General features: G+C 40.4%; 3 protein-coding genes across 7 annotated transcripts in view; 2 read left to right on the forward strand and 1 right to left on the reverse strand.

Annotated features, from left to right (window-relative positions):
• The window catches only part of LOC135348938 (mucin-2-like), a 97115-nt gene that overhangs the window by 6974 nt on the left and 74244 nt on the right, over nucleotides 1-15897 (forward strand). The window lies entirely within an intron of this gene.
• On the reverse strand, nucleotides 2484-14267 carry LOC135349585 (uncharacterized). Of its 5 annotated transcripts, XR_010398939.1 has the most exons (7): nucleotides 13632-14018; nucleotides 9708-9817; nucleotides 4421-4486; nucleotides 3684-3856; nucleotides 3284-3423; nucleotides 2823-2890; nucleotides 2484-2654 (listed from the first exon to the last, which is right to left on the reverse strand). XR_010398939.1 is itself a non-coding variant. In XM_064548128.1 (6 exons), the coding sequence occupies exons 1-6, from the start codon at nucleotides 13770-13772 to the stop codon at nucleotides 2637-2639; spliced, it is 648 nt and encodes a 215-aa protein (XP_064404198.1). In that variant the 5' UTR covers nucleotides 13773-14267; the 3' UTR covers nucleotides 2484-2636. The 5 variants fall into 5 exon arrangements, 2 of the variants coding, with proteins under 2 accessions (XP_064404198.1, XP_064404212.1); XR_010398946.1 differs by lacking the exon at nucleotides 2823-2890 and having other exon boundaries at nucleotides 3677-3856; nucleotides 13632-13993; XM_064548128.1 differs by lacking the exon at nucleotides 2823-2890 and having other exon boundaries at nucleotides 13632-14267.
• LOC135349496 (uncharacterized) lies at nucleotides 10541-12287 on the forward strand. The gene is made up of 4 exons (XM_064548025.1): nucleotides 10541-11010; nucleotides 11072-11600; nucleotides 11652-11837; nucleotides 11903-12287. The coding sequence occupies exons 2-4, from the start codon at nucleotides 11273-11275 to the stop codon at nucleotides 12178-12180; spliced, it is 792 nt and encodes a 263-aa protein (XP_064404095.1). The 5' UTR covers nucleotides 10541-11010; nucleotides 11072-11272; the 3' UTR covers nucleotides 12181-12287.

The raw sequence follows: 15897 nt of genomic DNA on the forward strand, positions 1-15897 counted from the left end.
ACAGTGGGGAACTTAGCTTAGTTAAATCATAGAGCTAGATCTAGCTCTGTCATGATGTCTTGGCCTAATTTCCTATTTTTACTTTTGCTTTATAGACACACAGCTACAGGTGAGTCCAATACAGCATCTAAAATATATATACTAGATCTCCATACCGTTAACTTCAACAGAGGCCTCTCTGGTGTCCAACAGCAGTGTTGCATGTCCTGGAGAGGCAGTTCTGTTCACATGCTCTGTGCCTGGTGATATGTCTAGTGTACTGAGATGGCAAGTTGATCCTCCAGCAGAGTCTGGGTTAATGACTATGCAAAGTACACTCTTCCTTGGTTCTCTAGTCGGTCGAAGGGACACATTTGGATTTGGAGTGATCATGTTTGAGGCTGTTCTTGTGAGCAGTGACGGAGTAAACCTGACTTCTACTCTCATCAACCTCAGTGAAGTGTCTGTACTGGATGGAAGCATTGTCACCTGTACTTTAAATGGTCTTACAGTTGTTGAACTACAGCAGACAATATTGGTTGCTGGTGAGGAGCTATCTTTACTAATCTAGCACAGTCTCTTATTGATGTCACACACAGGTAATCCAACCTCTCCACTAAACCCAAGAATATCCTCCACTCTAAATCAACCCAGTTCCTCTAATATCACTCTGGACTGGGACCCTCCCTCCTCTACTGGTGGTGTGTCTGTCAGGTATGTCCTCGTCATCTCCCCAACACCTCTCTCCGGGTCACCAGTCACTGTGGACACCACCTTAGCACAAATCACTGTCTCCTACAACGTTATATACAATGGGACTATCAGAGCTGACAACTGTGCTGGAATAAATCAAACTAGAATTGTGAATCTGGGTAAGCTCATTAAACGTCATGTACATTGTATATATATCTATGCTCCTTTTCTTACAGTTGTGTGCCCCACACCGTCTACTGCTGCTGGTGTGACCATCACCAACACACCTCCTGTCACTATTGGTGGATCCATGCTCACCTTCACATGTAGTGGAGACAATGAAGTGAGAACCTCAACCTGTGGCAGTAGTGGATGGTCTCCTGACCCTGGGACCTTTGACTGCAGCAGTCCGATTACAGGTATATAATCTTAATCATACATGCTTCTTTTCATTGGTGTCCTCATTAGATCCCCCAGTCACCTGTGGCTTTCCTGATGCACCATCCAGAGGTAGTGTGGACATCAGTGGTGGGACACCACCCTTCTCACTGGGTTCAGAGGTTACCTATCACTGTGACGAGGGACTGTTCCCCTTTGATGTGAGGACCAGCACATGCACTGATGTGGGGGGTAGGGGAGAGTGGGTGGAGAATCCTGGGAGCTTGATGTGCAGGGAGAGACCAGGTGAAATGTAGTTGATCAGAACAAGATTTTCCTGCGAAAAAATAATTTCTGTCTGCATGCATGATCTGTCTACAATTGTAATTCAATGGCAGGTCATATAATATTGGGTGCTCATATTGAGCTGATGAGATACAAACATCTGTCATGTGCTATAGTCATAGTATAATCATAATTATGATACAGATATTTTCTGACCGTCCATATAATTATAGTCAACTGCACTGTACCTGTTGAGCCCTGCAACGGTGCTATAGTGGACCATGAGAGGTTGAACGAGACAGTGTTGGAGGGAACAGTGCTGACTTACCAGTGTAACAATGGACTCTCATTGACTGGACCCAACACCATTACTTGCACTAATGCTGGAGTCTGGAGCACTGAGCCTGAGGCAATCATGTGTGTACTTATGACTGAAGGTGATATAATATTATAAATGAGCTTTGTAATTGTTCGCTATTTATATACTACCGGTATCTCATCTAACAGTTTCTACTGTCGCTTCCTTGTCCACTTCTGCAACTGTCGCAATCAGTGTGGTCATCACTTTCATTGTCACTCTAGTCATTGGGTTCCTCACTGGACTGCTGGTGATGCATCTTTTCTCTCGTAAGAAAGCAGTGTACTTTCCAGCAACTGAAGGACAATCTAATGTAGGACCCACTGCACCAGTTGGTCCTGTTTATGAGGAGGTGTCACCTAAAGAGGAGATTGAACTCAACACAAACCAAGCATACGGACCAGTAGGACTGTGAAACTCATTCACTTTTTATTTTAATATTCATGCAATGACTTATATTAATTGCGATCATTCTGGCATTTCGTTTGTTTTACAGACTATCATGATAGACGCTATGATTTATTATAGTGTTTTATCCTTTGTATAATTATTATATATAACCTCTCAATATAATAATTTATATATTGCATTCCCTAATACAGGCAGGAGGTTATTATTTTGCTGTAAATTTGTCATTATTATAACGTGGTGTTTTTGACTTCCTCAAAGAAATGGTGTGGTTCCTTTGAAACAAGTGATCAATCTCGACAGTTATTATAACTATGCCTCGGTGTGGGTAGTATGTGCATTATACTCTAGCTTTCAGTATACTATTGTTTTCCTTGCAACTTTTATTATATATTCAGCATCAGATACGTTCATTGAGAACAATGTAAACAATACATGTACGTAGCACTGCATCTGTTCACATATTTAGCAAAGAGTAGTAAGAAAAAACAACAATTAAGCTACATTAATTATACAACTGCATGTCACTGTTCTGTCAGACTTGTCCAGATTCCTGCAGCAAATATAAATCACAGTACATAAAGTATTTGTAAGAAAAACAATTATTAACGAGTGGTGCAAGCTGCGCAGTGAAAATGCCTCTCGCCATGTTTTGCTTCTGTCACTCAAAAAGTGATTATTATAGAGACAGAAACTAGACATTACGCAATGCCGGACTCACATTGGATCGTGTTGTTCTATTCTAAAAGTGAGACAGTCCACTCCAGCAGACTAGGCATTGTCACAGCTCTGTGACGTGGGTGGAGGGGGAGTACATGTAAATAACTGGAGTATATACATTACCTATTAAACAATGGACACAAAAGTGTTTTGGAGCAAACGTTAACCTGTGCTATTGTAAATAATGTCTTCTATACAGCGTTGGAGCAACATTATTGAACACACTCAAAGAAAATGGATAACGAAATAGAAAGAGAGTATTAGAACAACATCAAACACATGCATGCACTCAAAATAAATGTAGCGTAGTCACAGTGCAACACAAATACAAGCAATTAAATGTACTGTAGAATCCACTACTCTGTTTCAGTGAAGCACTGGTGTCTAAGAAATTTCAACCCACACACTATCACTATAAAACAACTGGAGAGCTAGCTACTTTCATACATCTACTCATCTCACCAGTTTGAGCAGTGTCTCCAGGAGGTTGATGTGTTTAGGGTAGTGTCTGTGTTGTAGTGTCTGAGCACAGAGGGGGAGGAGGGAAGACATTAGGTCACCACACCCACTTACACTACTCAGCTCTCCAGCAGGAGAAGGAACTGGAGGGGGTGTACAATGGGTTAAAACTACCATTATTATTATACGTACTCTATACCTCAATGAACAACACACACACAACACATTCACAAGCTGTACACAACACTTGTGTCACTGGCTGATACAGTGACCACACCACATTTATCTACCTACTATACAGCACATCTACAAAAGTGCACCTAATCCACATGTCACATCAACATACCCATACCACACTCAATCTCATCTCCACACACAACATGCACACACTCTCACCCCTCACTCTTCTCCCACGGCTCTCCCAGCTTGTGATAGTGTGAGTCCATACATCCTCCCCTCCTCATTTTGGGAGCCAGTGAACCACACGAGTACATCTGCTGGTCTGTATGAGTCGGGTCGTCATGGATACGATGTACCACACCAAACACAGACGGTCCAGGATCAATACCACAGGAGCTGAGGAAGGGGGAGGATGAACAATAGTAAAACAATTCAATCGTAAACACAATCATCAATAGCTAAGCGTATTACATCTTTCAGACAGCTGTTCAGGTAGTAACACAGTCGAAAGAGCTTTCAATGCTCAATATTGAAAGCCAAGCAGCAGCTCACAAGGTTAGAGAAAGAGACAGAGAAACTTTGAGTGCTATACAAGTAATGAACTGAGCAAACAAATAAATATACAATCTTGACAGTACGTACACCTCAAATTATCAGCACAGTCTATAGTCTGTACAGTGTCTCGCCATAGGCCTTGGTAATACTAGTGAGAGCAGCAGCTGCAGTTACAGTGTGGTAACAGTTAGTTTTTCTTACTTTCACTCTTCTGGGAAGCATCCCAGGAAGTTACCACTGGTCAGACAGCTACATGTACAGGTGGCTAAAGAAATTAAGGGGCGGGATATGAACAGACTAAGAGTCGTCATGGAAACACTCCAACAACAGTACTAAAAAAAGTCAAAATCTACACTTTAATGACCAAAGATTTCGCTGTATGCAAAAATCCCATCACCCACTCACCACAAAGTGCTCTGTTCATCCTCCAGGTCTCCTGAGAGTAGAGCCTCACTCTCAGTCACATAGTACCTAGGAGAGGGAGAAATAGTGAAATACAGTAGAACAATAAACAAAGAACCTTCAGAGAAAAGGGACACGTACTGATAAGGAAAATGCTTCCGTGTCGTAAATATTAATAAACAATAGACAGTGCGAAATCATTCAACCAATATGCACATTCTGTACTATATATTTATTATATAGGGTGAGTAGATTTGGTAAAGAGGTTGTAATAAATAATAATAATAATAATAATAATAATAATAATGTTATAGTTATACTATTGTGGTTTCTAGGGATTTATGGCAGTAAACCCACCAAGCACAAGGGCGTAGCCCAAGGGCAAGGTGGTTTACACCAACCATGCAGTATGCACATTCTGTACTATATATATAGGGTGGGTAGATTTGGTTATAATCAGTAATTATGTTATACTTATTGTTCACTATATCAGAATTTATGGCAGTAAACCTCCGAGGACAAGGGCAAAGCCCCGAGGCCAAGGATGGTTTACATTTGCTATAAATTAAAATGTAGTGGACAATAAGTGTTATATATATAGATCTACCCACTTGAATGAAAAGTACTTGCTACCTAAGCTACCTCACCTTGGATGTAACTATAGCTAACAGTCTCATAAACTACAAAAAGTTTGTGCGTATAGCTTGAAGCCAGTGCTAAGCCCACCCATCCTCCAGCCTTCCTGGTGTTTAGCGAGCCCCAACTATCTGTCCTACCCTTGTCAACAAGTGTCTATGTAGATCTAGTATAAAATCAGTGCGCCTTCAAGGCAAGGGAGTTTATGAGGAATGTGCTCTATATATAGGGCTGGTGTTTATGGTAGTTAAACCCCACCCAGTTGCTATGATACAGACCCCAAGTGGGGTATAATAATTATAATAATATAATAATAGGTGTCTTATACATTTGTATACTAAGAGAGAGGATGAACAATATAAGAAGGCTATAGGCTTATAACCGATTATGATAACGCAGTAATTTTTTATTCTAGAATAATGGCGAAAATATTTGGTGCTATAATGACAGGCCTATAAGATGCATATATTGCATGTGTACACTGTATGGTGATGTTGGTGTGTACACTGTATGGTGATGTGTTGGTGTGTACACTGTATGGTGATGTTGGTGTGTACACTGTATGGTGATGTTGGTGTGTACACTGTATGGTGATATTAGTGTATACACTGTATGGTGATATCGGTGTGTGTACATAAAAATAAGCTGTTTAAGCAAACTATAGACACTTTCATGGACTGCTTTAACTGTAATAAGACGGTGGTTGAAATAATTCTAATAAGTTAAAACTTGTAGGCTATTTTCGAAAGCGACAAAAAACACTCTTTTCTAATCAATATAATCGTTGCTTTATAATTATAGCTTCACGATCATTCCCCATGTTATAATGAAGTCATTACGGTAAAAAGTTATTGTATCCGTTTTACCGCTGTGCACGTGCAATGAAGCTCAATGCACGGCTCTATGAGCATCTTGTTATAATTATATTAGTCTACGAAAACTGGAAGTGTAATTAAAAGAAGCTATAAATAAATTATCATAAAGGAAGTAAACAAGGAGGTTGTGTAAACCTTCTCACTGTCAAGAAATAATTTGAGATGACACTAATAGAGATAATAAAGCTCATTAGAGTTCTTCTGATTTGCTTTCTGGCTGGCTTCAGCACTGGTAAGACTGACTACTCAATTATAGATTTCCTTACATTGCTGCATGTTTCGTAAAGCACAATATTCAGTGAGTGTGGAGAGACCATGTCCAATGGAAACAGTCACTTTCACCTGCACTGCTCCTGGAGATTCCTTAATTGAGATGGTCACCATCAGATGTTACTAGCATCACTATCCTCTCCACCTTGAATGTACCAGTAATGCGATCAGGTTACACTGTAACACTGATTGCAGCCAATGACACTACATTAACATCTACTCTGTCGAGAACAGCAGAGAATGGGATCACTGTGTCCTGTGTTGAGCTTAGTATACCTACTCTGACCACTATAGGATCTTCAACAATCCGATTAGTTGGTGAGTTGCAGTTAGTGTCTCATCAATTGTCTGTATACACTAAGTTACATAGATCCACCAGGACCACCTTCCACAATAAGACACTCCATTCTGAGCAGCTCAGCTAATGAAGTCAGCGTATCTGTGCAGTGGGACCCTCCTACTGAGATTGGTGGTAGAGATGACCTCACCTACACAGTGACCGTCTCACCTCCGGCCCAGCTTTCTGCTACTGTCCTCACATCCACCTCTGTCACTGTGACTGCTCAATACAATGTGGACTACACTGTCAGTGTTGTGGCTACCAATTGTGCTGGGAACAGTACAACAGCTGGGTACAACTTTAGGATTGGTGAGTATTATTATTTTGACACAAATTGTCAACTCCTTCTCAGGTAAATGTCCTGTGTTGACCAACCCCATGAATGGAGCCTTTGGACCAGTCTCCAGCAGATTATCAGGATCCACAGTAACTATCCAGTGTGATGCTGGGTATGTGTCTGCTGTTACGATGGTGACATGTGAGGGTACACTGATGTGGAGTCCAGACCCTGAGGCTATTGAGTGTACATCACTAACCACACCTACTCCTACAACTCGTGAGTTAAGCTCTTGGTTGTAGGAAATTAATACAAAATATCTATGTTAATCATTACACAGCTCCTCCAATAAACTGCACAGCTTCACTACCCTCACCACGGAATAGCATTATCAGTAATCATTCAGTACCAGCTATTCCCGGTACACAAGTTACCCTCCAGTGTGACGATGAACTGTTCCCTGAGGGAATAATGACTGCTACCTGTCTAGCTACAGGAAAGTGGGACGAGAAGATCGTCTGCAGAGGCAAGTGTATTCATTACTTGAATATACACTTGTAATAATACTTCTCTCTTGAACAACCTACAGCTGCTCCTTTTAGTTGTGCCAGCCTATCTGATGGGAGTCGATTTGATGCAGCTGTCTCCATCGGCGTTGTTGTCACAGCAGTTGTGTTCACAATCATTGGATTGTTGATAGGTCTCTTGATCATGTATTTGTTCATGCGTAAGAAGGCAGTATGCTCCTCAGAAGCTAAAGGACAAGCTAATTTTGGACCCACTACACCAGTTGGTCCTGTTTATGAGGAGGTGTCACCCAAAGAGGAGATTGAACTGAATACTAACCAGGCGTATGGACCAGTAGGATTGTGAAACTTCTGTTAATGTGCATGCTCAATCACGATTTTAACAACTGTAAACAGCAACATCTGTTCATTAAAAGCCACTACATCTTTTGTATTAAAAAAGAAGCTATATTAAACGAGTGGTGCGCTGTGCTAATGCCTCTCGCCATGTTTAGCTTCACTCAATTAAGGTATTAGAGTGTTATAATTATGTCATATAACACTCAAATACAAAGTATATACTAATACCTCTTCTATGATCATAATTATAATACGATTATAGAAGAGGTATTTGTATGCTTTGGATACTGTTAAGTTATTATTATGCCTCGGTGTGTATGTGCAAGCAAGGTATACGGCAGTGTGTGTTTGTATGTGTGCATGTGTGTATGTAGACTGCTACAGCTGCTCAAAGATCAATAAGCTGCAAGTAAGAGTTTCTATAGGGTTCTAGTAATATTTTCATGGATTCTGATTCGTGGATTTCCAAAATAATGCTTCGTTCTCGAGTTATATTGGAATGCCATTGCCTTTCAGAAGAGTGCATGCGTTGCAAAAGTTGTCCATGGAGTGTTGCTACTCAGTAGTTAGCTCTGTACTAGAACGCTAGCTATTGGTAGCTGCAAGAGTGAGAAGAGAGCTGCAAGGCTCTATACACTGATGCAGCAGCCATAAACTTTGTACTTTTAGCATCCTCTTTAGCAACAATCATGATTGATCATTTCGATCCCACTCTAGATGCAAAAATATTCACCATGATAATTATATCACGTGTGTATTAGCAATATCAGCTAGTAGCTTTATGTTGGCACATCCACTGAGGCATCAGCACCCGCGGTGCTTTCATTATTGTTTGCAATTGTTGACAATGAATCCACACACAGTCAATAGAAGAGGAGCTTAATGGCAACAGAAATCTATTATCTGATGGCTTGGTAAACTAGAGCACTAATTTAAAAGTGCTAACCCTCAGCTGTCAACATGAATCTATACAAACTTGAAGCGTGTTACACAATAAATGCAGATGTATATGTGTATATGTGTGTACATGCATGGACACAAAATGAGCTATTTGAATGAACTAGACACTTTCATAGGCTGCTTTAACTGCTGTACTTATATATATAGTTGAAACTTTATAGGCGATCTTCGAAGGCGACAAACCAATCGATTTAATCGTTGCTTTATAAATTCACGATCATAATTATATTCCCATAATGATAAACTCGTTACGGTAAAAAGTTATTGTATCCGTTTTGCTGCTATGCGATGAAGCTCAACGCACGGGGTGAATGCTCTACTGAGCATTGTTATGAAAATTAATACTTCCAACAGTATGTTATTTACACAGCTCCTGCAATGAACTGCACGGCTCCACTATCCTCACCACAGAATGGCACCATCAGTGATCATTCAGTACCTGCTCTTTCCGGTACACAAGTGACATTCCAGTGTGATGATGGACTCTTCCTTGAGGCTGAGGGCATAATGACTGCCACCTGTCTAGCTACAGGAGAGTGGGACCAAAACCCAGTAGAGATCCTCTGCAGTGGCAAGTGTAGTCATTGCTTAAAGTAATTATGCTTCTATATACCTTGAACCACTTATACAGCTGTTTCTTACAATTGCGCCAGTCTATCTAATGGGAGTCGATTTGATGGAGCTGTCTCCATCAGCATGGTTGTCATGGCATTCTATTCACCGTCATTGGATTGTTGATGGGACTCTTGATAATGTATATGTTCATGCATTAGAAGAATGTGTACTCCCCGTCAGCTAAAGAGCAAGATAATGTATAGGACCCACTGCACCAACTGGTCCTGTTTATGAGGAGGTGTCACCCATGCAGAGAGGAGATTGAACTGAATACTATAACCAGGCGTATGGACCAGTAGGACTGTGAAACTTCTGGTACTTTGTTAATGTACATGTAGCATAATTTATAGAGCATGCATGTACTGCATCTGTTCATTATCAACAACTTAGAACAATGTAAACAGAGTTGTTGGCATAAGTCATGTAGCTACGTATATAGTCAAAGACTCACATTGGATTGTGTTGTTTTATTCTCCCTCTGAGGATCATTCTCTCTAGCAGCTGACAGAGTGAGGTGAGACAGTCCACTCCAGCAGACTGCACCAGGGCATTGTCACAGCTCTGAGGGTGGGTGGAGGGGGGTACATGTAATTAAGTGGAGTATATACTGATCTCGTTATATTGAAATAGCTTAAATGTAGGAAACAAAGACAGAGCAACATTGAACACTCAAAGAAGTTAGATGCATGTAGTCACAGTACAATTACACAAATACAAGAAAATGTTATGTGGAATCTACTTAGAAAATTTCTTGCAGTGTCAGCTTTTGAGGAAATGTAGGTGATCTAGCTGGCTAAGAAATATCAACCCACGCTATCGATAGTACAACAAACATCACTAAAGTAACTTTATAGACTTAGAGAGTATAGGGTCACCAGAGGACGTCCGACATGCGTGCATGAATAATTACAAGTGCTAGTGTATTTTTTGGATCACACAATGACATCAATGCACTGAACTTATAGTGATTCGTGCACGCATGTCGGATCTTCTCTGGGGTCATACTGAATGATACATAAGTATCCTTTATTCACCCATCTCACCAGTTTGAGCAGTGTCTCCATGAGGTTGTACAAGGTATTCGCACACGCACACACACACACACATTCTGTACTATATATATATTATAGATTAGTCATTACAGTAAAAAGTTATTGTATCTGTTTTGCCTCTGTGTGCGTGTAACGAAGTTCAACGCACAGGGTGAATGCTCTATGAGCATCTTGTTAATTATTTGTCTACGAAAACTGGAAGTGTAATTAAAAGAAACTATGAATAAATTATCATAAAGGAAGTAAACAAGGAGGTTGTGTAAACATTCTCACTGTCAAGAATAATTCGAGATGACACTAATAGAGATAATAAAGCTCATAGTTTTTTTGATTTGCTTTCTGGCTGGCTTCAGCACACTGGTAAGACTGACTATTCAATTATAGATTTCCTTACATTGCTGCATGTTTCATAAAGCCCAGTGAGTGTGGAGAGACCATGTCCAATGGAAACAGTCACTTTCACCTGCACCGCTGCTGGAGATTCCTTAAGATGGGAACCGTCAGATGTTACTCGTCTTCTTGTCCGCTCTGATCTCAATGTACCAATGACGTTATTTGGCTACACTGTGACACTGATTGCAGCCAATGACACTACATTAACATCTATTCTGTCAAGAACAGCAGAAAATGGGATCACTGTGTCGTGTGTAGATCCTGAGCCTACTGCGACCCTGATAGGATCTTCAATAATCCGTTTAGCTAGTGAGTAATGTTTTTTTTTCTGTCTATAGGCCATTGTACCATCATATTCGATTTCTTATAGATCCACCAGGACCACCTTCCATAATAAGACACTCCACTTTAAACACCTCAGCCAATGAAGTCAGTGTATCTGTACAGTGGAACCCTCCTATTGAGAATGGTAGTAGAGATGACCTCACCTACACAGTGACCATATCACCTCTGGCCCAGCTCTCTACTACTGTCCTCACATCCACCTCTGTCACGGTGACTTCTCAATACAATGTCGACTACATTGTCAGTGTTGTGGCTACCAACTGTGCCGGGAGCAGTACAACAGCTGAGCACAACTTTAGGATTGGTAAGTATTATTGTTTTGTACACACAGTTTCAACTGATCCTCTCAAGCAGCTGTCCTGCATTGACCAACCCCGTGAATGGAGCCTTTGAACCAGTCGCCAGCAGATTACCAGGATCCACAGTAACCATCCAGTGTGGCGATGGGTATGTGTCTGCTGTTACAATGGTGACATGTGAGGGTATACTGATGTGGAGTCCAGACCCTGAGGCTATTGAGTGTACATTACTAACCACACCTACTCCTACAACTAGTGAGTTAAGCTCTTGGTTGTAGGAAATAAATACAAAATATCTTTACACAGCTCCTTCAATAAACTGCACAGCTTCCCTATCCTCACCAAGGAATGGCACCATCAGTGATCATTCAGTACCAGCTATTCCCGGTACACAAGTGACCTTCCAGTGCGACGATGAACTGTTCCCTGAGGGAATAATGACTGCTACCTGTCTAGCTACAGGAAAGTGGGACGAGGAGATCGTCTGCAGAGGCAAGTGTATTCATTACTTGAATACACTTGCTTGTAATAATACTTTTCTCTTAAACAATCTACAGCTGCTCCTTGTAATTGTGCCAGCCTATCTGATGGGAGTCGATTTGATGCAGCTGTCTCCATCAGCGTGGTTGTCACGACAGTTGTGTTCACAATTATTGGATTGTTGATAGGACTCTTGATCATGTATTTGCTCATGAAGGCAGTGTACTCCCCAGCAGCTAAAGAGCAAGCTAATGTAGGACCCACTATACCAGCTGGTCCTGTTTATGAGGAGGTGTCACCCAAAGAGGAGATTGAACTGAATACTAACCAGGCGTATGGACCAGTAGGACTGTGAAACTTCTGTTAATGTGCATGCTTGTGAACGATTTTAACAACTGTAAACAGCAACATCTGTTCATTAAAAGCCATTACATCTTTTGTACTAAAAAAGAAGCCATATTGAACGAGTGGTGTAAGCTGCGCTGTGCTAATGCCTCTCGCCATGTTTAGCTTTGCTCAAAAACTAGAGTGTTATATAACACTAAAATACAAAGCATACCAATACTTCTTTTAAAATAATTATAAAAGAGGTATTTGTATACTGTTATGTTATTACTATGCCTCGGTGCGTATGCGCAAGCAAGGTATACGATATATAGTGTGTGTGTTTGTGTGTGTGGTGTGTGTGTCTTGTATGTAGACTGCTACAACTGCTTAAGGATCAATGGAGTGCAAGTAAGAGTTTCTATAGGCTTCTGGTAACATTTTCTTGGATTCTGATTCGTGGATTTAGTAATACTTTGTTCTCGAGTTATGCCTGGTTTTATTACTGGGAATGCCATTGAAGCTTTTTCAGAAGAATGCGTAGCAAAATTTGTCCATGGAGTGTTGCTACTCTACTTATAGTAGTTACATGTAGCTCTGCTAAAATGTTCATCATGATAATCATATCATGTGTGTACATATTAGCAATATTAGCTAGTAGCTTTATATTGACACAGCATCAGCACCCGCGGTACTGTTGTAATTGTTGACAATGAACATTATAGAAGAGGGAAACAGAAGTCTATCTGATGGCTTAGTGAACTAGAGCACTGAAGTGCTAACCCTCGGCTACTGACATGAATCTAACAAACCTAAAGCGTGTTACACAATAAATGCAGATGTATGTATGAGCATAAAAGCTGGCTAGTAAGCAGCAAGTAACAAGAGCAATAAAATTAAAGGCATGCTGAAAGTTTTGAGAACTGCGTTTTAGTGGTGCATGAGACATGCACTGTGGACTAGAATCACATCAAAGTCAGCAAAGAAGCCTGGAGTCTTGTGGCTCCTGATATGCTCTGGAACTAAAGAAGCAACAAACTACAATTCTAGCTTTCTACTTTAGGGACCCTGTTCCATTGCTCCTGGTAAAGGATCACTTCAGCTGAAAATACGCACCTTGATTAAAGGCCACGCGTATATTCATAATACATGTACACGTACGTGCAAGTGTCTTTGTTAACATTCATAATCGATTAATGACATCTGTTAATCCGGAAATTTCATATATTTGGATGGAGTCTGGTCTCGCTCTATACCGATTAGCGAGGGTCTACTGTATTAATTTTGCATGCACCTCCCCATGCACTCTCTTTATGCAGTAAACGATAATTATTATCACCTCTGAGGCACTTTTCACACGTATAGATTATATAAACTATCTAACATGTAATGACACAATATATGATTTGACACGGGTACATGCAGTCGTCCTAGGGATTGAGTTGTTGGCCTAAGTCATGTAGATATTATTTAATTACTCACATTGGATTGTGTTGTTTTATTCTCCCTCTGAGGATTATTCTCCCCAGCAGCTGACATAGTGAGGTGAGACTCCAGCATATTGCACCAGACATTTGTGTGTGCATGCATGTGTGTACATGTAAAATAATAACTGGAGTACATTATCAATGTTGAAATTGCAGCATAGTACACAAACAGAAAGTGTTTTGGAGCAAACTTGTATGATATTGTAAACAATGGCTTCTAGAGTCATAATAACCCACCAGTCCATAAAATATGGGGAGTCCAGGAACAGCTCGAGGTATCTCTTGAACACTCTCTTACCCAGCAACTTGGTAAACACTGGAAAATGTGGACAAAGAGAGTATTAGAGCAACATCGAACACATGCACTCAAGATACCGTAGTCACAGTACAACACAATATAATTATTTTGTAATGTTCTATGGAATCCACTTTGAAAGTTTCTTACAGTGTCAGCTTTTGAGGACATTAGTCTGTTTCAGTGAAGCACTAGTGTCTAATAAATGTCAACCCATACACTATCACTAAAGCAACTGGAGAGCTACTTTAATATCATCACCCACACTTGGATTGGTCAGTGTGCATGAAAGATACAGGAAGTAGTCACGTTACTCTCCGCATACATCTGATGCACAGTATACCTACGTTCAATGCTCTCTCTCTCTCTTGATTATGCTTTAATTGCCTCAATTTACATCACACAACACATTCACAAGTTGTACTCAACATTTGGACACTTGGATCCTTGTGTATCACTAGTGACCACCATATTTATACCACATGCACATGTACTTTATGTACATGATCAGTACACCTAATCTACACAACATCAACATACCTTTATCCCATACCCCACTATACATGCACCCTCAATCATATAGCATACCGTATAGCGCAAAATTTTTGAGGGGCTTATAATTTTCGCGGATTTCGTGAGTTAGCCATGAACAATTTTCTTTTAATTAGAATTATCTGCGCTATAACGTTGCAAACATTAAAGGCATGGCTTCCGGTAAGCAGTTCTTCCACGAACATTGTGCAACGAAATGCTTTTAGAGGCCATTCAACAAAATATAAGTGCCTCGAAAATTTCGCACTATATACGGTTATAATGTTGTGCTTGTTGTGTTTACCGTGTATATAGAGTTGTTGTAAAGTTCCAATCTGGAGTTTTCCTCATGTCAAAAGTAAAGATTGTAACTGATGAACACTAATTTTGCAACTTAAGTTAATAGATCTAGTATGGTATGCATGTGATGTGTAAAAGTTTATGGTGCAGTGGGGTATGGGATAAAGGTAACATAGCTTGAATGTGTGGTAGATAAATAATATGGTGGTAATGTGGTGGTCATTCATAAAATCTATAATTATATACGATAGAACAGGAAAGATTGGAAACGGAAGCGATTCACGTGATGTTTTACATTGAAGTCTACAAAGTGGCTCTGGGACCATCCGTGTATACTGAATTACATGCCCCCTGGTATAATAGTATAAGGAAGAAAATAAGAGTGCTTCTTCATACTTGTTTATAGTACCTATAATATTTATCCCATACCCCACTACACCCTCAATCACATAGCATATTCACACACATCACACACCCTCACCCTTCACTTTTCTCCCACGGCTCTCCTGGCTTGTGATAGTGTGAGTCCATACATCCTCGATCCCCTCATTTTGGGGTCAGTGAACCACACGAGTACATCCGCTGGTTTGTGTGGGCCGGGTCGTCATGGATACGATACATGCACCACCCCAAATACAGCCGGTCCAGTATCAATACCATAGGAGCTGAGGAAGGACAGTAGTAAACTAATTCATGTAAGTTGCTTCTTAAAAACACAATATCTAAGTCAAATACAAATCTTTCAGACAGCTGTTCAGGTAAGCTCAATGTACAACAATATTGATAGCTTACAAGGTAACTGATTAGAGAAAGAGATACCGTATAGTGGTAAATTTTCACAGGTGTAAATTTTTGTTATTTGGCCCTCAGCAGAAATGTCCGTGGGTTCTAATATTCGCGGTTCAATGCCAGGAATCACACCCACCACTAACTATCATCCTCTGAGTGTTGCCAATGCAATGTAGTTTGCATTATATAGCATTCAATAGAGCTACACAGTTAGCTAGACCAGTGGTGATAGCTAGATTAGTTTTATGCAGTTAAAGCAATTCATGAAAGTGTCCATATATAGTTGGCTCAACACAGTCACAAACCGACAGACACACCAATCACTCTATCCCTGTTGTGCATGCGT

This window comes from Halichondria panicea, chromosome 1, assembly GCF_963675165.1.
Source record: "Halichondria panicea chromosome 1, odHalPani1.1, whole genome shotgun sequence".
NCBI classification, from domain to species: Eukaryota; Metazoa; Porifera; class Demospongiae; order Suberitida; family Halichondriidae; genus Halichondria; species Halichondria panicea.

Coding starts and splice junctions, on each gene's coding strand:
- LOC135349496 (XM_064548025.1), top strand. CDS start 11,273: ATGTCGACTACATTGTCAGTGTTGTGGCTACCAACTGTGCCGGGAGCA. Junction 11,601..11,651: donor CACACCTACTCCTACAACTA/GTGAGTTAAGCT, acceptor ATCTTTACACAG/CTCCTTCAATAAACTGCACA. Junction 11,838..11,902: donor CGAGGAGATCGTCTGCAGAG/GCAAGTGTATTC, acceptor AACAATCTACAG/CTGCTCCTTGTAATTGTGCC.
- LOC135349585 (XM_064548128.1), bottom strand. CDS start 13,772: ATGTACTCCAGTTATTATTTTACATGTACACACATGCATGCACACACA. Junction 4,487..9,707: donor ATAAAACAACACAATCCAAT/GTGAGTCTTTGA, acceptor TCCCTCTCCTAG/GTACTATGTGACTGAGAGTG. Junction 3,857..4,420: donor GATGAACAGAGCACTTTGTG/GTGAGTGGGTGA, acceptor CCCCTTCCTCAG/CTCCTGTGGTATTGATCCTG.